At 63.1% G+C, this 26,054-nt stretch overlaps 1 protein-coding gene across 6 annotated transcripts in view; it reads right to left on the reverse strand.

Moving 5' to 3' along the window:
- Positions 1-10,760: 10,760 nt before the first annotated feature.
- NPHP4 (nephrocystin 4) overlaps positions 10,761-26,054 on the reverse strand; it is a 111,824-nt gene continuing 96,530 nt past the window's right edge. For all 6 annotated transcript variants that reach the window (XM_027060605.2, XM_027060603.2, XM_027060606.2 and 3 more), the window contains 10 exons: positions 22,423-22,649; positions 22,129-22,300; positions 21,236-21,319; positions 15,575-15,731; positions 14,726-14,811; positions 14,084-14,169; positions 13,092-13,263; positions 12,314-12,493; positions 11,931-12,074; positions 10,761-11,340 (listed from right to left, as the gene is read on the reverse strand). In XM_027060605.2, the coding sequence (XP_026916406.1) occupies positions 11,200-11,340; positions 11,931-12,074; positions 12,314-12,493; positions 13,092-13,263; positions 14,084-14,169; positions 14,726-14,811; positions 15,575-15,731; positions 21,236-21,319; positions 22,129-22,300; positions 22,423-22,649 (1,449 nt within the window). In that variant the 3' untranslated portion in view covers positions 10,761-11,199. The remainder of the gene's footprint in view (positions 11,341-11,930; positions 12,075-12,313; positions 12,494-13,091; positions 13,264-14,083; positions 14,170-14,725; positions 14,812-15,574; positions 15,732-21,235; positions 21,320-22,128; positions 22,301-22,422; positions 22,650-26,054) is intronic.

A 26,054-nucleotide genomic window follows, 5' to 3' on the forward strand; every position in this document is an offset into this window, starting at 1 on the left:
CCCGTGGCGAGGGTTCTCAAAGCCCTGCTCCCTCAGTCACCCAGCACAGCTGCATCTTCCAAGAGTTTGTTCACCAGGCGGCTGGCCTCAGGGCTCAAAGATCTTCCAAAAACCCAATCTTGACCCTCATGCTGGGGTCGGAGCGGGGGGTCACCACACAAGATCCTTGGGGCCGCACCGGATTACAGTTCAAAGTCCCGCCTCCGTCACTGCAGGGGACATCACTGCATGCCCTTTGGGGTGTGGCTTTGCAGTACCTCCCGGGAGGGTGAGCCTGGCAGGCCTGGCCGCGGGGCCTGCTTCGGCCGACAGAACGTGAGCGGGTGTGAGCGAGCCAGGCTCTCACCCGCCCGGCGCTCTGCCCCCCCGCCTTGCTTCTGCTACCCGTGAGAACGGGCCCCGGGAGGCCGCTGGTCCCAGCACGAGATTCACGCAGGGCCAAGCTGACCCTGACCTGCAGCCCAAAGCGGAGCCGCCACTGTGACCAGAGAACCGTGAGCAAAGAAGAAACGCTCTGCTGGAAGCCACTGAGCTCGGGAGATGTTTGTTTCGCAGCATTATTACCGCCCGGAGCTGCCTCATGTGCCTCCTACGCCCACCACGCTCTGAACCAACTGGGATAAAGGAAGCATCAGGCCGGTGCTCCTGAGAAGAGAGGGCAGCAGGGACAGGCTGAGCTGCACGGGCCCGCAGCTCCTCCCAAACGCTCCCATCAGGGGTTCACGACACCCGCCTGGGGGAGCCCTGCCCCCACCCCCACCCCAGGGGAGTGAGAGGGAGGACTGGCTAGGGAGTTTGCAGGGCCCTGTGCAGACTGAAAGCCTGGAACCCCTTGCGGAACAATTATTCCACATTTCAAAACAGCAATAGAGCATTAAACCGAGTGCAGAGCCCCCCCTAAGCAGAGAGCCCCCCCTAAGCAGAGAGCCCCCCCTAAGCAGGGAGCCCCGTGCGACTGGATAGTCACACACCCACAGAGCCATCTGTGACAGGGAAGAAATGTCCCCGCCTCCACACACGTCCAGCCTGGGCCTGACAATGACTGGCTGACTTTCTCCCTGCACAGAGGGGGTCTCGGAACCACAGGCTCTCAGAGGCTGACGAGCTCAGGGTTTAGCCTCTCGCTGACCTCACTGACCTGGCTTCAAGTGCTTGGGCTTGGGGGAGAAGGAGCTATTCCTGTCCCCCCGGCAGGTGCACATCCTCAAAGGCGGGGGGGGGGGGGGGGCATTAAACTTTCCCACACCAGGCAGCTAACGTCTCCTGCAGGTGCTGGGGACCCAGCTCAGCTCCTCCCTCTACCTGGAAAGGGTGACTGGAGTCAGACAGCTGTGCCCCCCCACCCAGCTCCAGCCCCCACACCCTGGAGAAAGCTGATCAGAATCTCAGAAATGCCCAGGCCCCTGGCCAAAGCCCAGCCCCCCTGTCCAAGCTGACAAATCCAAAGACCCAGCGAGATAAATCTTTTCCAGTCTCCTCAGTACCGCAGCCCCGGCACCTGCCGCTTCCTCAGCTGTTGCGCACGAGGCGTCTTAAAGATACCTGTGAGCGAGCACCTGGAAACGGCAGTCTCCGATCGCGTTTAATCTCCACACGACCCCAGAGCCTGCCAGGGTAACTCTGATGCCCGCACACGCCTCCGTGTTCCCAGGGGAACCTAACGGGCCCTGCAGCTTGAAATGGTGCCCTGGAGCCACCCCCGGACATTTCTGGCTCGTGGTAGCTAAGGAGAGACCAGGGCTCATTCACAATCCTTAAGAAATGTTATTATTCTGGGAAAATTATTCAGTGGCTCCACTTTAATAACCCTGTGTAGGGCCCTTGATGTACTGTGGTCTTGACAGAATTCTTTTCAGAAATACTAGCTGTCACTTTCCATCCACAGAGCTACAGAGGCACCCGGCATGGGCCCTGACGGGGGTGCCCACTTCTCGGCTGACATTCCTCCCCGCAGGGCATCATCTCCCCGAGCCTAGGGAGGGTTTGGGGTGCAGACAGGAAGAGCAGTGAGCGGCTCCTAACAGCACCCCAGGCAGACCAGGGCCACCCTCTGCCTGACACTCGGGGAACCCAGGGCTCACCTCCATCAGCACAGTGACCTCGGGGACTGTAAGTGAGCAGCGATGACTGGGCTGTGTTCCAGGGATACAGAAATAGAACGGAGTGTCTGGGGCAGATGGACGTCACCCAGCACATCAGAGATCCCTGAGACACAGCTGTTGAATGAATGAGTGAATGAACAAATGAACGAATGAACAAATGAACGAACCGATCAACTCACACAGCCTCCCGGCAGAGTCATAAATACCACCTGATGCCCTGCCGGCCCACACGCCCGGGGGAGATTGGCAGGCGCTGGGAGCTCCCCACCCTCCCATCTGCCCCCCGCATCCTAAAGCCTACAGTCGTCTCTGCCTAGAGGCCCCCAGCCTAGGACACCTGCAGCAGCGACCTCCCGGCTGAAGACCAGGCCCTGCCCGGGGCCCAGAGCGGGTCAGGGAGAGGCTCCAGGTGAGGTAGCCCCTCCCTGGGGACCAGGGCCCCTCTCTCCAGTCTGTCCCAGGCCCCCCTCGGGGCCGACACTTCAGGTCTCTTCCAGACCACGCTGCTTCTGGAAATAAACTGTTTCCAGCAATGTCTGTTTCCAAATCCTCATTGATTTTTGTCTCTGTTTTCTCAGCGTCCTCTCACAACGGGTCATTGCAGGTGACGGACGGGAACTCACCCTGCATTAACCTGCCTCCTCAAAGCTCTGGCCTGCTGGGGTGTGCGAAGGCCTCTCCCCTTCCTACCCCGGGGGTGGGGGGAGCCTGGGAAGCACAGCTGGTATTCTGGGAGGCCCAGCTGACCCATCTGTCCTGTCCCCACTCCCCACTGCAACAGGTTGCAGGGGCAGTTCGGCCTCCCCTCCTGCGTGGCACCTGCCACCTCCCAGCACTGCCCTGCCTGGCCAGCCTCTCCTTCTCTCATGCTGGACACAGCACCAAACACATGTCCTCAGAGCCCCTGTGAGCAGGCACTGCTATTGTCCCACCTTACAGGTGAGAAAGTCAAGGCTCAGACAGGTGAGTGGTGGGCACTGAGGGGACAGAGACCTGCCTAGTGACGAAGATGCTACTATTGTCCGGGAAGGGCTCATCAGGGCTTGCTGACCTGGAAGCTGGGGCTCAGAGGTTGGCCAGTCCCCTGGGCCGGGGTGAGGAGGGGACATTCAAGTGCAGCGGCCAGGGTCGCCCTCCCCCTCCCTGCTCCACACTGGGGACCTTTCAGACCAGTAGGGCAGGCTGCTTCTCCTCTGCCTCCGAGGGACCTGCTCTACACACTGGCCGTGGGGACAGCAGGGAGCGGGGCCACCCTGACCCAGGCAGGCAGGCGTGAGCATCTTCCCCAAGACCAGATTCACACACTGGTAATAACTCTAAAGAGAGAGGGGAGTGTCCCTGGGCCACACGTCCCAGACAGTGGCAGCCACGTCAGCTTGGAGCTATCGGGACACAATGAGGGGGCTTCAAGCTGGAACCAGTGAGTGTCAGGAGGCCTCGGAGGCCCGGCACCTCCTCGTGCGTGGGAAGTGAGCAGACATGCCAGCCAGTGCAAGACGGAGGGGGGACCCAGCAGGGACTCCCCAGGACACAGAGAGACTGGCTGGTCACCTCCCTCCTGGACCCTGGGGCCTGGCTCCACACAGAAAGCTCTGCCCTGGGTGCGGGGAGCAGGCAGGCCCCGAGGCTGAGGGGACGGAGCCTCTCTGAGCCTCAGTTTTCCACATCTGGTTCATACGGAAGGTTCCTACACGTTCTTGGCCACCCACCGCCAAGCGCAGCCACGCGGGAGGACAGAGCGGGTTGGCAACACGGTGGACGTCCCCGAGTCCGGGCCTCTTGGGGCACAGCCAAGCGTGACCGTCGGCGGAGAGTGGGGACCAGGAGTGGGGGACGGGGCGGCTGGAGGGAGACAGGCCCCTTCCTACCAGTGGGCACCACACGCATCCAGACCCCCAGTGAGGCCCAAAGCTGCCATGGAGGAGGCTCAGAGGCAGGACCGGGGTAAGGGCCAGGCTGACCCAGCAGGGACCGCATCCTGCCAGCAGCACCTGAAGCAGGGACAGGGGGTGGCGGGCTGCAAGGTCCAGAGCACCAGCACCTGGTGACGTCAACGGGGCACTCCCTCCCCTCCCACGCCTTCCGGTCGCTGGCGCCGTGCGTCCCGTTGTAACCCAGCACCGGGGGAAGGACCCAGGACGTGGACGTGGGTGGGTGGCCTAGGCTTCTGACAAGGCACCTAGGCCACTGAGCCTCAGTTTCCCAGCCCGTTAAGTACGGTTCCCTGGGGGGGGGGGGGGGGGGGGGAGGGGTCCCTGAAGCCCAGACAGCGAGTCCAGAGAGAAGGCGTGGAGGGAAGCCGGGCTCTGTGATCTGTCAGTCGATGAGTGAACGAGGCCAGGGGTTTGGAGGGGTTTGGTGTTGGCCACTATTCCGGAAGCAGAGCAGCCGGACCAGGACACGAGGAGGCTGTCAGGGGGCCTTTGCGACAAAGTGGCAGCGTGTCCACTGTTTGTTCTGTGGGATCCACCGGTCACAGTCCTACCGGGATGCAGGGGGCTCTCAGAGGGCGGCGCCCAGGAGGGCAGCTGTGGGCAGGCCTTCCCTGCCGTCCCCCATGCCTGCTCCCTTGGGACACAGACTGGCAGGACACAGACCTGCTCCAAGACGCCCCAAAGGGGGCACCTAGCCAGGACGCGCAGGCGGGCTCACACACAGCCCAGGGGGCCAACCAGGAAAAGCACCCACGGCCCTGACGCGTCAGATCCCCTAAAGCACCTGAGGCCACAGACCTGACCTTCCTCCGGTGAAGGTGAATGTCTGACCCTGGCCTCACCTATGCAAGTACCCTCACCGCACAGGGAGGACGGAGGACCCCACCTCAAAGGGAGGACGGGGGACCCCACCTCAAAGGGAGGACAGAGGACCCCACCTGACAGCAAGGACTGAGCATGTCCAGAGAGGCCCCCAAAGGAGGGTCTGCTGAGCAGACATATGGGCAGGGTTGGTCCGTGGTCCTCGCACCTCCAGAGGGAAGCCAAGGGGTGAGGGAAAGTGTGGATGACGTGGGAGGGAGTTCAGAGACTTCGGGCCTGAGACAGCGTTGCCGTCCTCCCCACTGACGGGTGTACAAGGGAGGCCCTGGGACTAGGTTTGGGTTTCCTAGGGTCTCGCTGCCCGCCGGGGCCATGAGCTGGCGGGCCATGTGTAAGCAAGGAGAGCAGCCAGGAGGCGGTGTCTGGCCGGGCCCAGGAGGGAGAGAGGAGGAAGCGCAGATCCAGGCCTCCTCTCCCTGCACGTCTGAACGTCAGCACGAAAGGAGGCTCTTCCTTCTCTCTTCCCTTAAATGTGGTCAGAACCCTGGTCCTGGAGACCCTCCCTCCCAGGGAGGAGCGTGTCGCTCCAGCACGCGGTTATCTCACGGTTGAAGTCTGGCAGAGAAATGCCAGAAATCCTTGAGGCACAGATGAGCTCGGGACGGCTGACAAACGGGGACAGACAAGTGGAGGCTGCTCCTGCCAGGGCCGCCTCTGCGGGGAGGACGGCCACGCCGGGGCTTCTCCCCACGCACCAAAGTGCCCCCTGCCCGTGGGCCACTCCTCAGATCCACACCACCCCTCCCCCCACCCAGGGACCAGAAATCTGGACCCCCCGGGCCGTGTGGGCCCCAGAACTCCTTCCGTGTTCGTGTCCCGGGGCTGCCACAACCGACTACCACGGGGTCAGTGGCCCTGGAACAAGGCACTTTCACTCTCCCACCGCCCTGGAGGCCACAAGTCCCAATGGCAGGTGTGTGGGGGCGGGGCTGCTTCCTTCCAGAGGCTCTGAGGGAGAATGGGTCCCAGGCCTCCGTCCTAGATTCTGGTGCCTTCCGGCAATCCTTGGTGTCCTTGGCCAGTCCCTCCTCCCTCTCCTGTCTCTCTGTGAAGCTCTCTGTGCACATGCCTGAAAATATCACCGATGCCACTACGCTCAGACTGCTGGGGGTCAGACCAACAACTGTACCTCGACCGCGTACAGGAGGAGGTAGGAAAGGTTGTTAAGGGAAACGTAATGGTTGTTTTCTCCAACCTCTTAGAACCTGAAGCAACAATTTTAAAAGGCGCCTTAATTTATTTCTAAATCGAGACAAACATAGCATTAAATCATTATCAGACATGAGAAAAGCAAAGCAGCTAATCTGGCTTTCATTTGACTCCATTTAGTTAAAAGTGGCTTTCAACAGGAGTAGGAGAAGGAGGGGCAGGAGGGAAGGAATATAATAATACCCAAAAAATGCCCTTGATGGAAATGATAAGGTTCCCGCGTGAAGAAAGCCGCCGCGAGGCTTTCTCATGCAAATGCCCCGCTGCCTGGGAAGCCAGCTGCACCCTGGGACCGGACACCGCACGGGGAGTCCCAGTGCCAGTCCTCGTCTAGGGCAGAAGGCTCTGGGTTCACGAAGGAGGGGAGAAGGCCCACCCTTCACAGCCTGGGCCGCACAGCAAACCAGACCTGGAGCCCCGGCCCCAGCAGAAGAGCCTGAGTGGCCAGATCAAGGCCACGGTGCTGACCTTTATCTGACACTGGAATTCTGTCATAAGAGAAATCTCTGTTCTTTGTGAGAAAAGACGAAGGAAGGAAGGAAGGAAGGAAGGGAGGGAGGGAGGGAGGGAGGAAAAGGCTCAGAACAGCGTCAAGTTTCGAGAAGCATGAGCCCTGCCTTGTGCCCGATGCTCACTTCCCGGAGGGGCTCCAGGTCCCCACCTGTACCCAGGAGAGGGCTCTGTCCCCCACAGGGACTAGAGGCCACGGTCCCGCTGGGGAAGGGGCAGGGAAGAGGAAAAGAACGGCTGGGTGTAGACAACCTGCTTTTCTGATGTAACCAAGTGCAGCTGCACCCTCCTTGCCAGCCAAGCCCAGCGCCCCAGCCCCGTAGGCACCGAGGCCGCGGGCAGCCTGTCCATGCAGATGGCACACGCCCTCGGGTGGACACTGGGCCAGGTCACTGGGTTAGAGCAGGTCACTAATTCGGCCCCAGGTGCCGGTGCCAGGGCAGGGCGTCTGTCCACCCCCACCCCATAGGCCCCTGGTGACCCCAAGAACCGAGTCCAGGCTCCTCCCTGCAGCCCAAAGGCCCGTGAGCTGGCCCAGACCCTCGACTCCTGGCTCCTCCTTTTCATCCCGTATTTTGCTCCTCAGGCCTCAACCTCCTTTCTGAACTAGAAAACCCCGGGGTGTCTGGGGGGGCTCAGTGGGATGAGCGTCAACTCTCAGTTTCAGCTCAGGTCACAATCTCGAGGTCTGTGAGATCGAGCCCCATTTGTCGGGCTCTGTGCTGACAGCGCAGAGCCTGCTTGGGATTTTCTCTCCCTCTCTCTCTGCCCCTACCCTGCTCTTTCTTTCTGTCTCTCAAAACAAAAGCCCTGTCACTGCGTTTCCCCTTCACAGACTCTATGGCTAACTAACCATGTAGGATGTGCCATTTGTTATCGTCTGGGCCCCAGGAGGAGTTCCTGACCTGGGGCAGGGACCGTGTCTGTCTCGAAGCACCACAGACCCCTACCCCTGCACGGTGCCCAGCATAGACGGATGCCCATGAGTCCAAGTTGGGGGAAGGGAGGGAGGGAAGAAGGAAGGGAGGGAGAGAGGGAGGGAGAGAGGGAGGAAGGAAGGAAGGGAGGGAGGGAGGGAGGGAGGGAGGGGCGAATAAGTGACGGAACTCTCCGACCTCTCCTTCATGAACCCAGGTCAGCTCTGGATGATTGCATCCATCTTGCCAAAGGCCCTGGAGCGCTCCTGGGGTACCAGTGAATGAGCCGCCTACAGGCCAACCCGGGCAAGCCCAGGAGGGGCACCCACCAGCCACTGCCTGCCACCAGGGGCGGCACCGTCTTCCTGCCTCCACATGGCAGGGGCACAGCTGGGCAGAGGCGTGCCCCCTGCGCTAGGCACACCGGTGTGGTGTAACGGCACACTTCAGAGCACTGCCAAGACAACTTGGCCAGGTTTCCACAGCCTCCTACCTGGGCACCCAGCACAGAAGGGCCCCAAATGACCCCTTTCAGTCTTGGTCTTATAGCCTACACGTGGGGGAAGCAAGGTCCGTGACCCCACCGTTGCACAAGGACAAAATGGACTCGAGGTCGATCCGCCTCTCTGGGAAGAGCAGTAGTCCTGTGACTTCCCAGCTCTTGGAAGCATCTGGAAGCGAGAGGAGACAGAGGCGAAAGGGTCCAGCGCCCCCCCTCCCCCACGGGCGACCCCTCCTCACCCTGTCTCGCCAGGACAGCGAGCGGGCACAGTGACCAGATCTTCTGCCCGGGGCTCGGCAGCGCGTCAGGTGTGAGAGTAAAGTCGGGGCGTTGTCCGCTCGGCCAGTCCCAGCCTGTGAAGCCGGGAGGTGTGGGAACCCAAGTCCTCAACCCCCGGCCACTGGGAAGACAGACCCAAAATCCTGACCTTCCGCCGGGAGCCACACAGCACGGGCACTGAGGGGCACAAGCCATAAGCAGTGGGGAGCGGGGGTTGTCAGGGAGGGCTTCTCTGTAAAGAGCCCCGAAGGCACCCCCATTTCACAGGGTGTGCAGGTCCCTTAGGGGCACAACAGAAGAACGACCGCCCTCTCTGCTCCCTTGAGAAGCCAGCCTGCTTCCGTCACCCACGGCGTCGGCTGCCCCCAGGGAGGCCACCCTTCCCCCCTCAAAGGCACACCCACCCGTGCGTCTGCCCTCAGAGACCCCCTCCTCCCACCCTCCGTCCCCGCATGGCCATGGGACCGAGGACCTGCAGTCCTGGAATCGCGGAGCTGGCCTGCTTCTGTACCACGGGGGCCCGCCGACCGCCACCTTGCAGCCCAGCGGGCCCCGAGAAAGGGGCCCCCCGACTCTCCTGTCCGTCTCTCACCTGATTCTCCCGCGGCCCCAGTCGTCTGTCGCCCACCCCCAGCGCGGACGCCGTGTCCGGACAGACCTCCGTGCATCTGGCCGAGGTCTTCTCCGAGAGGAGGAGGAAGTGGTCCCAACCCCCCTCCCCAGCGAGAGAGAGGGAGAGAAACGGAACATAGTGGCTTCACGATCACATCCACCAACACCGAAGTCATCTGGCAGGAGACAACCCGAGCAGCTCGTCTCCCTGCCGGTCACGGGCAGTAGCGACTCACGAGCCTTGATCGCAGCCGCGCAGCCTTGCAGGAACGGCAGGAGACTCATGAGGCGAGGCCGACGGAGCAAGGCCGTCTCCCCCCAACACCTCAGTGGGCGAGAGCGACAAGGCTGCCCGGATGGCGGCCGTGAGCGACGAGACCCTGCAACCGCTGCCACAGCTTCGCCACACGGCGCTCGGCAGGTGGCACCGCAAACCAAAGCCTGGAGGTCTCCCTGCAGGCTCGGGGCCGGCTGCCTGGATCTGGCTACACGTGCTGGGCCCGGCAAAGGGTGCAGACAAGCTGAGCTCTCGCCCTGTGACCCAAGTGCAAACTTAGAGGCCACCCTTTAGGAAAACACAGCGTGGGGCGCGCAAACAACAACAGAGACGGAGATGAACTTTGGTACGTTGACGCACGGTAGAAAGACCCATAAGCACACCTGCCGAACTTGCCCCAGAATCCGACCTCCACGCTGCGGTGCACGCTCGGGGGCAGGGCTCGGGACCCGTGCCCAGGCAGGGCACATGGGCAGCAGGCCGGCTCCAGCACAGATGACTCTCTAACCCCGCCAACAGGGCCCAGCTCTAAATCAGGGTCCTCGAGGGCATCTGACATCCTGCCCCTCACCGCTGGGCTGCCTTGAGGACCGTCTCTCCAGCGTCTGTTCACAGCCGTTTGTGAGCACACCCGTGCCCTGGGTCTTGCTCCTAACTGTGGGAGGACCCCCGCCCCTAGCGCAGGGTGCCCCAGAGACCCACCCCCACAGGCTTCCTCTCTCGGTGGCCTCGGCTACCCGTCTGCACACTCGGACGGCTGGCCGCCACTCTGCTGCCTTCTCATCACCCCAAATTAGGAACAGCCTGGTCACTACCTGCCAGGGCTCGGGGTCCCCCGCTTCCCGCTCATCTGTGTTTGCAATGAACTGAAAGGGAGGTTTTTGCGGTCAAACCGCACGATGCTCTGCCCCCTGGTTATGTTCCATCCTCTGTCCTGTCCCCCCACCTCCGAGTGTGCTCCACTCGGAGCCCACCCAGGTCGCAGCTTCTCCACCAGCAACTGTGGCAAAGGCCGCAGTCGTCCCCCAAAACCCGCTCCACCGGCTCAGTCGTAACACCCCCAGTTATCTGGACACACGACACCCAACAGAAGGGCAGTTCCCAGACCCTGCGGAGCTGGGTACAGCCACGTGACTAGGTTCTGGCCAAGCAGATTCCGGTGGACAGAAAAAGGCCCAGGGTGACCCCATCCTAATCCCTAGAAGCTATGACTAAGTGACCCGACATGCAAAAGGGGACTTTGTGGGTGGGATTAAGGAAAGGATCTTGAGACGGGACGGCCACCCTGGATTTTCATGGGGGGACCCAATGTAATCATAAGGGTCCTTGAAAGGGGGAGGCAGGGACCAGAACCAGAGGTCAGGCACCCCACCCGCCTCGGCCAGGTCCAAGCCGATTCCCCGGGAGGCCAGATGCCCCAGGCCACCCCACTGCCCCTCAGCCATGTTGTCCTCAAGGTCAATACAGGCTTATGCCTGATGATGCCAGAGCCTCTGACAACAGTGAAAACAGCAGAAAGCACTCAAGAAAGCCGTCAACAGAGAAAACCAGAGAAGGTTTAGTATTCCACCACAACTTAAAAAAAGATATGAAATAATACCAATATAAAACATTGCATAGCAAATCACGTTTGTACAAAATCCAGTAAGAAAACATAATTTTATCATTTAAGATGATTCATAAAATACACTTTGCTGAGAAGCAAATCAACATCGTAAACAGTGACGATCTCCCGAGCACAGCAGAGAGACACGAGCCCCGCGCTTCTCGGCGCCGTGCCCTCGCTGAGGACGCCCGCGGGGCTCGCCGCGTGGCTGGCACCGAAGTAAGAGCGGTCAGGAGCACGGCGCCCCCTCCACCCTCGGCCACGCTCACCAGTGGCCCCGGCAAGGCACGAGGGGAGGAGGGGCCAGAGCACGTGAGTCTGTCCCCGCGCTGCGGCAGGAGGGCCGTGCCGGCCCCTCCGGCCACCACTTCACTGGTAGGTGACCTTCACGCAGAAGGCCTCTTCGTTTTTGTCTTCGTGGTCGTTGATGTAAATCAGAATCTCTTCCTCCCCGGCGCTCTGGCGAGATGCAAACCGCAGGCCGATGGTGTAGGTCTCTCCTCCCCCAACCTAGACGCACGCAGGTAAGCATCAAATCCTAGCCCCACCCCAGCCACTACTCTCTCTATTCCGGCAAGTTCTACATGCGCAAGCCCAGGCTGACGGAGGATGTTAAGCTGAGGCTCCAGCCCCGGGTGCAGGGCGCGTGCGGGGCCCCCAGGCACCAGATGTTCCGAACTCCTTTCCCAGCGTCCCCGGCCACACCTGCTCTTCCCACGTCCCGGGGGACGCTTCCCGACTGAGGAAACGCCCTCCCCTGGCCACCAGGCTGCCAGCGCCATACTTGCCTTGAAATACCCACAACGGAGGAAAGGCTAATTTGCAGGGCACTTACAGATGAAAGCGCTGATAAACTGAGGGCAGGCTGGCCACCAGAACCCCCACAACGGTGCCCAGATAGGGGGGCCCCAGACGCACAGGCAGAAGAGCTCAACGAGGGGTGTCCGCTCCCCCCACCCCAGTTCAGAACGGCTCTGCCCCCTCCCGGGCTCTCAAGACCGTCACTGGATAGAAATGCTCCTAAACGCGGTGCTCACCTCACACCGCAGGGTCCGAGGGGCCCCCACACAGCCCCCCGCCCCGCGCCCGGCGTTGCGCACCTGGAAGGACTCCTCCCTGAACTGCAGCAGGTCCGGGCGGTCGCTGAGCAGGCGGTAGGTCCTCGGGGTGGGGTAGGGGTTGGTGTAGGTGATGCGCTTGTTGGCGCCCTTGCCTTCCCCTGCGGCCAGCGTGATCTCGAAGGCCTGCGGGGGCGAGGACAGTCACCCCTCCCGAGCCGGCTCAGCTCGTGCGGCCCAACTTAGGGCACGTCCACGAATACGACAGACGGGGGCTCACCGTACAGGAGCAGCCCCACCGCCACCCCCAGGCCACAGGCGACAGAGAAGGCAACCCCCGCCTGAGATCGGGTCGTAGGACCAGGTGACAGGTGACGAACCACCCATACCCTGTGGCCCAGCACATTGCCCCCTCCCCCACTGACCTTGGAAATGAGAGGAGGGCGGCACGAGAGGCACACGAGCCACGAGGCCACCAGCTGGTGGTAGTCCACATCGACCAGGTTGAGGTGGATGAACCGGGTCCCCGCCCTCCGGGGCGTCACGCCCACATGCAGGTCCTGCACCCCGCGAGGGGGCAGCACGAACACACCTCTGGGGTCAGTCTTCGAGAGCAGAAGAGAACCGGGTCAGGACACGGCCCCTCGCGCTGTGCAGACCAGGGCTTGCTGGACGCCCGCGGCGCAGGGAACGAAGGGAATCCCAAGGGAATCCCAAGGGAACCCCAGCCGTTCCGGGGTGGGGGGGCCCACGTGCCCTGCACGAGGTCAGCAGGGGCCCGAGGGACAATGCCAGCCTCGCCCTCGGCATCACGGTGCGGCACGGTCCACATCGCCACCCGTGCGGGCAAGCGCCCCCGTGTGTGACGGTCCCCTGAGCACCAGGGCTGCCCCGGCAGGGGAGACCTCAACGAGCTCCTCTCTCCACCCTGGCAAGAGGCAGGGAGTCCGCACAGCCCCCGTGACCCAGATTCCAAATTAACTGCAGAGTCGCTTTTAACATTTACCTCCCACCAATCCTAAATATCGGCCTTTGGGGTTTCTAGGTCACTCATCCAGGATGGCGTATCTACCAACCTGAATGAAGACGGCCAAGCCCCAAGCCTGTTCTCGGGACTCAGGCTGGCTGCAGCCAGTCCCCACGCCGTCCGTTCCCAGGGTGGGGTGAGGGTGAGGAGAGGCCAGAGAACACCCAGCGACCTACTGTCAGCTCCTGGGGGTGTGAGGTGAAAGCTCGCACTCTCCTAACCGCCTGTGTCCCCCGAAGGACGAGGGACAGGCGGGTCCGCTGGCCTGTGACGCAGGACACGTCCACGCGCTGTAAGGAGTGGAGGTGGATCTGCCATATTTGGACAGGTGTCGCCAGCCAGCGATCCCTGTGCGGGACGGAAGCGCCAAGCATGGGAGGGAAGCCAGGAGGAGGCCGACAAGGTGGCCAGGAGGACAGGGGCCGAGGGGACAGGGTGGAGCCCGGCCGCTGTCACGTTCACGCCACTTGGACTCTCCACCACGACACCCTGCACGGATGACGACGTGGGCTTCTGCCAGAAATCAACAATCCCAAACCAGGGGGTCTGGGGCGAAGCGTGCAATATGGAAGTGCATGTGGGCCTAGAGGCCACGCGGGCCTGAGCTCGAGGGCCCCATCCCAGCTGCCTGGGGCCACAGGACACGGACCCTTCCTGTGAGTGGGGCTCAGGAGCGCTGCCCCTTGTCCACACAGCCCGAGACGGGCCCTGAGCTCAGTCAGCCCTGCCCCAGTCCCGGACGTGCTATTCGAAAGCCCCCAGCCGGCCCCGGTTTTAAAAGGTCCTCAAGGGGTTGGGACAGGAGACTTGTGAAGAAAAGGGAAAGGGAAAGGGTCACTTTGACTGAGTGAGAGAAGCAGGAGGCGATGTGATCCCATCCCAGGCATCGAAGGACAATGGCCGCCACCTCCCGTCTCCCCTCGTTGGCACCAGGCACCTTGAGGGCTCTCTGTGCGTCCCCCAGGCTGCCGGTGCCCCTCTGAGCAGAGGGCGCCCTTTGTGAGGCTCCTGCCAGTCCTGGAGTCTCACCTCCCGTGACCAAAGACCCGACAACGACCCCCGTCAGGAGCTCGGGAAGGCCTGGGCCGGCCCTTCCAATGCCAAAGCCAGAAGTTTCTCACCCACGCCCGCCCCTCCAGACCTCCGGGGTTCAGGTTCTCGGACTTACGTGTAAACGAGGACAAAGAAGTCTTTGTTCTCTGGGCTCCGACCACTAGCCACCTTCAAGAACACGTCCCGTGGCTCCCCAGGGCCCTGCCAGACACGGGCACACCCTAAGGACACCGCCTGCCTGCCCACTCCGAGCCCAGCCCCCTGAGCCACACGAAGTGAAAACAGGCATGAACCAGGCTCCCTTCCCCCCAACAGGTGTTTAATTTTCAGTATTAGTCAGAATTCGCTATCTTTTTTTACTGCCAAAAAGAAAACCATTAACTTCTCGATTTCATATTGAGTTCAATAATTACATTCTGCAGGAGACTTTATCCAGTTTCCTAACCAGTCATAATACAATTATTGCCATTATTCTTTACACAATGGCAATTAATAAGTGGTTTAATTACCACTCAATCTATTCACTCTGTTTCACGCCTTTTTTCTTTCATTTAAATTCAGATCATCAAAGAGCTGATCTACTAGCAGAAGAGATGAGAATTCATGCATAAAGCTCCCACAAGGATGTCCAAATAGCCCTTGAGCACCTGAGAAAGACACCACTTAATGGAAACCTCACAATGAAGAGGCCGCAGGAGGTCAGGGGCTTGGACGACAGGAGGAGGGCTGGCTGGGAGATGGGCTAAGCGGGACTTACCACATTCTGGGTCTCACAAATGACGTTCGGGTCACTACATCGGACATGGACCTGGGGTTCCTCGCCAGGTCTTCCCACAGGAGCACCTGGTGAGGGGGATCATCCAAACAAACATCTTGGGGAGCCCGGGTGGCTCGGTCGGTTGAGCGTCTAACCGGCTCAGGTCATGAACTCACAGCTCTGTGAGTTCGAGCCCCGCGTCGGGCTCTGTGCTGATGCCTCAGAGCCTGGAGCCTGCTGTGGATTCTGTGTCTCCCTCTCTCTCTGCCCCTCCCCCACTCACATTCTGTCTCTGTCTCTCTCAAAAATGAATAAACATTAAAAAAAAAAAATCTTTTCTAGACAGGCCTGGCCCGTCACAGGGGCTCAACAGATGCCCGCTGGGCGGTGGGCAACGCCACCCTACCCCAGTCCCGCCTGCTGGGGCACCGGCACCTGCGCTGGGAGCTGCGGCCTCGGGGCCTTCTCCAAAGGGAGGGACCAAAGTAAACGGGGGGCAAGGGGGAGACGACGGAACAAGGCGCCGTCGTGCTCTGAAGGCACCGGGCCAGAGCCACGCAAGTGAGTCGGGAGCGGGAGGCACGCGTGTCCTCCCCGCACAGCCCTCGGGCCGAGGAGGCACCAGCAGCCGGCCAAGGACACGCCCCGACATCTCAGAGCACGCGGTAAGGTGGCCGTTTCAAAATCCAGAATCCAAAATTCAAAACGTCAGAATGTACTGACGGGTCACAGGTTGGAGTCCGAGCATCGGGGGATAACACGATGATGCCACTCGTGCCCCTCGGGGAAAGGCCCCTTCCCGTCCGTGGAGCCTGGCAGACGCGCGCCGCGGGGACAGCTGGGACCTGCCTGGGAGCGTGTGCCAGGGGGGCAGGCGGATGGCCTTCTTCAGGAAGGTGAGCTCCGGGTGGTAGAAGCGGAAGACCTGGTCCGCCGCGGGGGGCTGGGTCTCCACGGTCAGGCAGAGCACGGCGATGGGCTTGCCGCCGCCGCCCCGGAACACGACCTGCGGGAGCGGGAGGCGCCGGCGTCAGGACAGAGCCCTCCCTACAGGAGCTCTCCCTACAGCGGGGCTTGGATCCAGAGTGCGACCGTCCACACCGCAGACCCTGAACGGCAGGATGGCGCCCTCCTCGAGACAAGTCGCAGGCTCACCGCCCACGCTGAGCCCCCGAGTCTTAGGATTTCTGGCTTCTTCCCTCTGTTCCCTAGCACAAGTGGGGGCGAGTAGTCGCTTTCTGCCATTTCTGCCTCCTTGAAGGCTTCGAATTCTGGTTTTACCCTTCCAGTGACTTGGTAACATCAGGAGTTAGCCTAGTTAACGGTGCTTTGAAAGGGAGGGCGGTGCCAGAGGGAGGGCAGGTCCAGCATCCAAGGCCGGCCACAGCCGAGAAGCAGCAAATATAAACCTGCGTTCACAATTGAGACTCCAAAAACTGGGCCATCCCTGGAGGTTGCTAGGGCACAATTCATTATTTTGAAAACTGATAAATAAAATGAAAGAGTCCAACATGTACCCTGACTTTCTGGTGTAAAGTATCTTTCAGGTGCAGGGCGCCTGGGGGGCTCAGTCGGTCGGGCGTCCGACTTCGGCTCAGGTCATGATCTCACAGTTCATGAGTTCGAGCCCCGCGTCGGGCTCTGTGCTGACAGCTCAGAGCTTGGAGCCTGCTTCAGATTCTGGATCTCCCTCTCTCTCTGCCCCTCACCCACTCACGCTGTCTCTCCGTCCCTTTCTCTCTCTCTCTCTCCGTCAAAAATAAACATTTTTTTTTTTAATTTAAAAAAAGAAGACGACATTTCAGGGCAACCACACTGCTGGTGGGAAATGCTTATTTCCGGCAGAATCACAGCAAACAAGCACAGGGAGAAGGAGAAAAGTTGAATCTCCCCGTTTTCCACCCTGAAAATGAGCGTGGGCAATGAGTCCGAGGTGGACAGCAGAGGCAGGGCAGGGGATCATTGGCCCGGACTCACACAGACCAGAGACAGGCGAGCACAGAGTGGACCGCTGGCGGCACGGCAGGGACAGTGGCACCGTCCTCACGTGTCAGGCACACAGACTGAGGCAATCGTGGGTGAACTCCTAAGATTTCTGGGGTTTGCTTTCAAACTCCAAATTCACGTAAGGAAAAGGTATCAGCCTCTCGGATTTCATAGACAGCCCTAATAAAGCGCTGACGTATTCCTTAAACAAGGCAAAGCTGTGCCTCCACGTCTAGGTAAAATATAGCCATTTGCACTGGTGATGGGGCCGTGGGCACCAGCTGCCACCACGGTGAGACGGGGACACAGGCCTGCCATTGGGAGCTGGCTCCTCATCTGGGACTCACTGGAATCCTCTGTCCTCGGCAGCGATGGGGCAAAACCTTGTCGCTTCTGTTTTTACTTTCAAACTACTTCAAACGGGCATTTGTCTCCCCCAGAAAAGCTTCAGAAACTCCTAACAACAAGCGTCCAAAGCTCTCACTGAGAACATTCTGAAGGCAGGCAGCTGTGTGTGCAAACACGCTTCCCTTAGAGGCGGCAAGAGGATCCCCAGAAGTAGCCCTCCCCCACCCCCTGCACTGACTCTAGGGGAGGCGGGAACGCCGCGGACGAGGGTCACGGGGCCCGTCTGACCCCCTCCCCCTGCACTGACTCTAGGGGAGGCGGGAACGCCGCGGACGAGGGGTCACGGGGCCCGTCTGACCCCCTCCCCCTGCACTGACTCTAGGGGACGCGGGAACGCCACGGACGAGGGTCACGGGGCCCGTCTGACCCCCTCCCCCTGCACTGACTCTAGGGGACGCGGGAACGCCGCGGACGAGGGTCACGGGGCCCGTCTGACCCCCTCCCCCTGCACTGACTCTAGGGGACGCGGGAACGCCGCGGACGAGGGTCACGGGGCCCGTCTGACCCCCTCCCCCTGCACTGACTCTAGGGGACGCGGGAACGCCGCGGACGAGGGTCACGGGGCCCGTCTGACCCCCTCCCCCTGCACTGACTCTAGGGGACGCGGGAACGCCGCGGACGAGGGTCACGGGGCCCGTCTGACCCCCTCCCCCTGCACTGACTCTAGGGGACGCGGGAACGCCGCGGACGAGGGTCACGGGGCCCGTCTGACCCCCTCCCCCTGCACTGACTCTAGGGGAGGCGGGAACGCCGCGGACGAGGGTCACGGGGCCCGTCTGACCCCCTCCCCCTGCACTGACTCTAGGGGACGCGGGAACGCCGCGGACGAGGGTCACGGGGCCCGTCTGACCCCCTCCCCCTGCACTGACTCTAGGGGACGCGGGAACGCCGCGGACGAGGGTCACGGGGCCCGTCTGACCCCCTCCCCCTGCACTGACTCTAGGGGACGCGGGAACGCCGCGGACGAGGGTCACGGGGCCCGTCTGACCCCCTCCCCCTGCACTGACTCTAGGGGACGCGGGAACGCCGCGGACGAGGGTCACGGGGCCCGTCTGACCCCCTCCCCCTGCACTGACTCTAGGGGACGCGGGAACGCCGCGGACGAGGGTCACGGGGCCCGTCTGACCCCCTCCCCCTGCACTGACTCTAGGGGACGCGGGAACGCCGCGGACGAGGGTCACGGGGCCCGTCTGACCCCCTCCCCCTGCACTGACTCTAGGGGACGCGGGAACGCCGCGGACGAGGGTCACGGGGCCCGTCTGACCCCCTCCCCCTGCACTGACTCTAGGGGACGCGGGAACGCCGCGGACGAGGGTCACGGGGCCCGTCTGACCCCCTCCCCCTGCACTGACTCTAGGGGACGCGGGAACGCCGCGGACGAGGGTCACGGGGCCCGTCTGACCCCCTCCCCCTGCACTGACTCTAGGGGACGCGGGAACGCCGCGGACGAGGGTCACGGGGCCCGTCTGACCCCCTCCCCCTGCACTGACTCTAGGGGACGCGGGAACGCCGCGGACGAGGGTCACGGGGCCCGTCTGACCCCCTCCCCCTGCACTGACTCTAGGGGACGCGGGAACGCCGCGGACGAGGGTCACGGGGCCCGTCTGACCCCCTCCCCCTGCACTGACTCTAGGGGACGCGGGAACGCCGCGGACGAGGGTCACGGGGCCCGTCTGACCCCCTCCCCCTGCACTGACTCTAGGGGACGCGGGAACGCCGCGGACGAGGGTCACGGGGCCCGTCTGACCCCCTCCCCCTGCACTGACTCTAGGGGACGCGGGAACGCCGCGGACGAGGGTCACGGGGCCCGTCTGACCCCCTCCCCCTGCACTGACTCTAGGGGACGCGGGAACGCCGCGGACGAGGGTCACGGGGCCCGTCTGACCCCCTCCCCCTGCACTGACTCTAGGGGACGCGGGAACGCCGCGGACGAGGGTCACGGGGCCCGTCTGACCCCCTCCCCCTGCACTGACTCTAGGGGACGCGGGAACGCCGCGGACGAGGGTCACGGGGCCCGTCTGACCCCCTCCCCCTGCACTGACTCTAGGGGACGCGGGAACGCCGCGGACGAGGGTCACGGGGCCCGTCTGACCCCCTCCCCCTGCACTGACTCTAGGGGACGCGGGAACGCCGCGGACGAGGGTCACGGGGCCCGTCTGACCCCCTCCCCCTGCACTGACTCTAGGGGACGCGGGAACGCCGCGGACGAGGGTCACGGGGCCCGTCTGACCCCCTCCCCCTGCACTGACTCTAGGGGACGCGGGAACGCCGCGGACGAGGGTCACGGGGCCCGTCTGACCCCCTCCCCCTGCACTGACTCTAGGGGACGCGGGAACGCCGCGGACGAGGGTCACGGGGCCCGTCTGACCCCCTCCCCCTGCACTGACTCTAGGGGACGCGGGAACGCCGCGGACGAGGGTCACGGGGCCCGTCTGACCCCCTCCCCCTGCACTGACTCTAGGGGACGCGGGAACGCCGCGGACGAGGGTCACGGGGCCCGTCTGACCCCCTCCCCCTGCACTGACTCTAGGGGACGCGGGAACGCCGCGGACGAGGGTCACGGGGCCCGTCTGACCCCCTCCCCCTGCACTGACTCTAGGGGACGCGGGAACGCCGCGGACGAGGGTCACGGGGCCCGTCTGACCCCCTCCCCCTGCACTGACTCTAGGGGACGCGGGAACGCCGCGGACGAGGGTCACGGGGCCCGTCTGACCCCCTCCCCCTGCACTGACTCTAGGGGACGCGGGAACGCCGCGGACGAGGGTCACGGGGCCCGTCTGACCCCCTCCCCCTGCACTGACTCTAGGGGACGCGGGAACGCCGCGGACGAGGGTCACGGGGCCCGTCTGACCCCCTCCCCCTGCACTGACTCTAGGGGACGCGGGAACGCCGCGGACGAGGGTCACGGGGCCCGTCTGACCCCCTCCCCCTGCACTGACTCTAGGGGACGCGGGAACGCCGCGGACGAGGGTCACGGGGCCCGTCTGACCCCCTCCCCCTGCACTGACTCTAGGGGACGCGGGAACGCCGCGGACGAGGGTCACGGGGCCCGTCTGACCCCCTCCCCCTGCACTGACTCTAGGGGACGCGGGAACGCCGCGGACGAGGGTCACGGGGCCCGTCTGACCCCCTCCCCCTGCACTGACTCTAGGGGACGCGGGAACGCCGCGGACGAGGGTCACGGGGCCCGTCTGACCCCCTCCCCCTGCACTGACTCTAGGGGACGCGGGAACGCCGCGGACGAGGGTCACGGGGCCCGTCTGACCCCCTCCCCCTGCACTGACTCTAGGGGACGCGGGAACGCCGCGGACGAGGGTCACGGGGCCCGTCTGACCCCCTCCCCCTGCACTGACTCTAGGGGACGCGGGAACGCCGCGGACGAGGGTCACGGGGCCCGTCTGACCCCCTCCCCCTGCACTGACTCTAGGGGACGCGGGAACGCCGCGGACGAGGGTCACGGGGCCCGTCTGACCCCCTCCCCCTGCACTGACTCTAGGGGACGCGGGAACGCCGCGGACGAGGGTCACGGGGCCCGTCTGACCCCCTCCCCCTGCACTGACTCTAGGGGACGCGGGAACGCCGCGGACGAGGGTCACGGGGCCCGTCTGACCCCCTCCCCCTGCACTGACTCTAGGGGACGCGGGAACGCCGCGGACGAGGGTCACGGGGCCCGTCTGACCCCCTCCCCCTGCACTGACTCTAGGGGACGCGGGAACGCCGCGGACGAGGGTCACGGGGCCCGTCTGACCCCCGTGTGTGGTGGCCGCATGCTGGGACAGCTGCACTTGCAGGGCCGTGGGGTGGCACACGCAAACCAAGAGCTGCAAGGTGCCAAGCGGCCAGGGAGACGCTTCCACCCCAGACGCCCACCCGGAGGCTGTACCGGTATCGGCTGAAGCTGCCACTGCCCCATCAGGACACAAAAGTCCACCTCTGGGGGCCCTGCCCCGCCACCACCCTCCCTGGCAGCAGGGGTAGGGAAGGGCCGAGGCCGGGACCCAGCGGCCGAGTAACAACAGAAATCGTGGACACCTCACCGGGTCAGCTCGGAGGACACCTGGCTCTCACCGCAAGACCCTGCGAATGTCGGGGACCAGAGGCCTCCCGCCCCCTTACCTTGGCATGCTTGGTCGGCGCTGCACTGCGCTTCTGGGGCGATCCGGGGTCCGTGCCCTTCTCAGAGCTCGGCTCAGCAGGGGCCTGTGAGACACCAATTGGCGCCAGTGAGTCACGGGATGGGAGTCGGAGGCTGACAGGCACCGTAGAAACAGCTGTCCCCTTGGGGCCCCCGTGCACGGTGTCCTTTGCTCTCACGATAACCCTCCAGGCGGCCGCTGTCACGAACCAGCCTCGCTACCCCGAAAAGGAAGCAGGAGCTGCCATGAGCCGTGCAGGCCACCAGACACGCGACCCCGCTCTGCCTGAAGCCAAAGGCCTGATCTTCACTGTCCCTACGACCTCTCGTCCCAAAAGTGCACCCAAAGAACCTGCATAGGGATCTGTGTGCCTCCGAGAGTCCCTCAGGCCCCTTTAAGTGAGGAGCCCTGTCCTACAGAACTGACCTCAAAAGTCAGTAAAATGGACGAACCGCGCGCCTCACACCGCCCCCCCCCCCCAATCACACGGGCACGTAGCGCTCACATCCCTCACTGGAAACCCCCACGCCCGCATTTCCCGCAGCAGCGCACACGCCACGGAAGACGTGGGCAAACAGCATTAACTAGAGAACACAAAGTGCTGGGAACTTTCAACCCGTTCGCTCTTCTGAGGGAAGGGGGCGGTTCTGTGCCCACGAGGATAAGAGCATTCAGAGGGGACGACGGGCCGGCCCTTCCCGAGGCCCGCCGTGGACACGCACGCGCAGGGGCCGGTGGAGCAGGTGACACCCGAAGGCTAATCGGCCTGCAGCACAGAGGGACAGGCAGAAACGGGCCACCGCTACTCAGCCTGGCGCGATTCCCCCGCATGCCTGTCCAGCCCGGCCGGCCCTGGAAGGGCGGCCTCCCCACCTGCCCCACGGAGAAGGTCTGGTATTTGAAGGGGATGTGGGCGGTCTCCCGGGGGCGCAGGAAGAGCTGTGGGGCGAGGCCGCCCCGCAGACGGAACATGTCCTCTTCCACCGGCGTGTGCAGCTTGGCCGCGTCTTTGAAGAACCTCCACTCCCGACTGTCCGAGATGATGCTAGAAGGTGGGGGAGACGCGCTGCTGAGGCAGAAACGTGCTTCCTGGCGAGTCCCCTGCCCGCCCGCTCAGAGATGGCACCGGGGATGGAGGACCCCGTCGGGGCCGCCGCTCACACGCACCTCAGCTCAGGGCTGTCCACCTCAATGGTCACCGTGTGCTGCGTGTTGTGGGGGTTCCGAAGGGCGAACTCGAAGAACTCGGCGGTGCCCAGCGTGACGTGCACGGTGTGCTTCGTGGTGATGGCCAGGCTCAGCGCGCTGGTGATGCTCTCCGCCTTCGTGCGCTCCCGATAGGCGGCAATGACCTGCAGGTCGCGTGCGTGCTGTGCGCGGACGCTCTGCTGAGCCTGCGGGGACACGGGTGCCCAACCGGGCCACAGTCCTGGCCTCACTCTCCCTCTCAAGGACTATGTGGCCACCTCCCCCCCTCCCGCCCCAAATACCAAATTTCTTCTGGAATCACCACCACCCCCCTCCTCAGCCACCTGGGTTGGATGGGACTGGCCCGCCCCAGCTCCAGAGGACAGAGAACAACGGGTCTACACAGCACTCCAGGCTCCTCGGTGCCCTGTCGAGGTCAACCCCCGGGGAGGCAGGGTCTGCCCTGCGTGTTCCCAAGAGACCACAACCGCCCGTGAGGCCAACTCCCCCCAGGGCCTCGAGGTTGGCGTCTGGGCGTAGTGGGGAGTTGAGTAGAAGCAGAGGTTGTCAACAAAAGAGGAAAGAATGGCCTCAGAACGAAGACGGGACAGGCTGGCTGCGCAGGTCTCCAGCGTGGCAGCAGGAGCCTACTCTGCGAGCAGGGGCCCGAATGACCTGAGCTGGGCCAGAGTCCAGACAGTGGGCACACTAACTCAGTGGGGCTCAGCCACGGGTCCCTCATCCACCTCCTCCCTCGATGCCCTGACTCCTTGGGCTTGGCCAAAACGGGGTGCTCTAGAGGCCAGAGGCCGGCCTGCATCTTTTGTGTGACTTACTAAGGAGTGAGGCCCGTGGAGGCTGCCCCACAAGATCTAAGACCTAGAAGGGGACCCCCACACTGGGGAGGCCCCGTGCTGAGAACCTCTGAACACCAGGGAGGCCCAGGCATCAGAGGGCAGGGCCGCTTGGACGCCTGTGGACTTCACCTCAAGAGGTAAGGACAAAATTTGGTGTAAATTATTTGGATATTGACTTTCCAACATCCTTTGCCCCCGGCCCCTGGTAAGGGGAGCCTTCCATTTCTCCCTGTGGATCTAGAAACAGGAGGAGGGTTGTGTCCACACTGGAGGCCTCCCTACATGGACACCGATGATTAGCGCCTCTTCACAGAGCACGGGGCAGCACGGCCAGACAAAATTGAGGCCGAGAAACAGAACACAGAGCGGCTTTCTAACCAAATTGAGGCAGTGCACTATTCTGACCCACTCCCCAGTCGTGGGGACAAAATCTGAACTGCCCCCCAGTGGATGACACACGGCAGGCTCGAGGGGAGAGGCCGGGTCAGGGCACCACGACATCACTGCCTGGTTTAGCACAGACCACACGGTGAAAGGCCACAGGCGGAGTTGGCATGACCCTGCGGGTTGTGAGGAGGGCTCCTCGCCGGTCCCGCGCCCTTCCATCCATACCACAGAGGTGGCTATTAGCAGGCGGCCCGGGCCTCCCTCCACCCCACTGACACGGGCGACTTCTCTGATAGAAAGTTCTGGAGTAGGAGCCAGACAGCCACAGCCCTGCCCTCCCTTGCCTCTTCCTCTTGGGACCCGCCTGCCTGGACACAGCATCAGGTGCTCACTCTGGTCCTCGCCCGCGGTGCAGGGTGGCGGGGAGAAGGTGCCGCCGTATGGCCTTGCCCGGGCGGCTTGGGTCTGGCCTTAGCTCCATACTCCGTGGCTCGAGCACCGTGCCAAGTCTCCAGGATCTGCTTTACGGTCACTAGAGTCATCAGTACCAGAGGTGACACTTTGGTCTCCCTCTGCCATACTCCTGACTTCTCAATTCAAGATCCAGGCAGGCAAAGGGTGAGGACACTTACCGGATCCCTCGGGTCCCAACAGGCAGCAGAGCCCCTCCCTGCATGTCCCAGTGACCAGGTCAAGGGCGAGCGCGTTACCCTGCTCTGGTTGGGCAGCTCTCCTCCGTGGCACTTGGCACGGGATGGCCACGTGAAATGGGGGTAGTGCTGCCAGACGGCTACCGTGAGGGACGATCCGGGGGCTGCGGGAGCGGGAAGAGGCGGGGGCGGGTCCCAGGGGCTGACAGCAGCAACCTAGGACCGCCTGGCAACACCAGGCTCACAGTGCTAGGCACCTGCTCAAACACGGAACAGCCGGTCTGGAGCCCAGGCGGGGGGCCCTGGGGACCCAATGCTGCACAGACCTGCGTGCGCTGGGCTTTGTCACTGCCGCCTCAGAGGACCCCCCCCCCCACACACACACACAAGGAGACTGCCAGCCCTCCTCCCCAGGCTCAGGGGGCAGAGAAGGGGCATTTGTGGAGAAGGCGCCCAGACCGAGGTCTTCCCGCAGCCTGGGACTCGCACACAGCACACAGCAGCTGAGGCTGACCGACGCCAGAGGGCAGGGCTGGCCACTGCCCCGGGCACCGGACACAGATGAAGGGGGGCCACCCGCAGGTGGAGGCAGTGACTGTCCCAAGCAACAGCCAGGACGCGAACACGGGCATCTGGCCTCTCTCCACACTCTCCCACTGGCCCAAGAAGCCCCCAGGCCATCAGCATCCCTCGAGTCTGTCACGACTTCCGGGGAAGAACACCACACCCAGCGCTGTTCTCCGCCTCCCGAGGTGCAGCCTCCGGGGCCCAAGACCACCAGGCGGCATGAACCCGTCAGGCGCCAAGGACCAGGCCAGGGGCTCAGCGCCTCTGCCGTGACAGCCTCTCCACTTCCAGCGCTCCTCGCCCAGAGGACGGCGGAAGCCCTGAGCTCCTACCCTCTCTCCCGGAGATGGTTCTAGATGCGAGGGAAAGTGCCGCGCACCCGACAAGCCAAGTCACTCTCAAGATCATGAGAATTTGGTGTAACGTTTCCTCATACTTAGAAATCCAATTACTTCCAAATTCACTGCTGTATTCAGAATGAGGGCTCCGAGCTGCTGAATCTCTACCAGAACGTGTCAAATAGGAGGGAGACGCTTCCCCCGCCCCCGATGTAAGAAGAACAACGACACCAGCGCCGGCCCTGGCAGCTGCCTCACTGAGCACGTGCAGTGCGCCAGGCCCACCGCCCTCCGGGGCAGGGCTGCCGGAGAGCCCAGGTGGCTACCGACAGAGCCAAGGGGCCTCGGAGCCACCAGGCCCCTCAGCAGCTGCCGTAGGGGAGGAGGCCCATCCAGACCCCAGCCGCGCCAGCTCACTCCGGGCCTCTCCTCTCCCACCACACTCTACATCTTGCTCGCTGAGCTGTTTGCGCCTCTCTCCCTACAGCCCCCGCCTGAGGGCGGGGAGCCCTCTTCCCCAGCTTCTGGGAGCACCAAGGGCCGAGCAGGCTTTGCCCCTGGAGAAGACACATCTCTCCAGACACCTGCCTGCCTTGATGTAGACGGTGACCCTCAAACATCTTTCTCGAGATCCCTGCAGCTTCTTGACTCCAGCAACCCTTCAGGTACAACCACCCTCCCGTCATTTTGGTGCCGCACGATTTTACACCAGGCTCTTCTTGAGATTTTTAGCCCAAAATGGGAAGTTTTCTGGTCGGGATGACCAGTTGATTTGCACTGACAGCCCAAGACACGGAAACCGTTCGCAGCTC

Source organism: Acinonyx jubatus, chromosome C1 (genome assembly GCF_027475565.1).
Source record: "Acinonyx jubatus isolate Ajub_Pintada_27869175 chromosome C1, VMU_Ajub_asm_v1.0, whole genome shotgun sequence".
In the NCBI taxonomy this organism is placed as follows: domain Eukaryota; kingdom Metazoa; phylum Chordata; class Mammalia; order Carnivora; family Felidae; genus Acinonyx; species Acinonyx jubatus.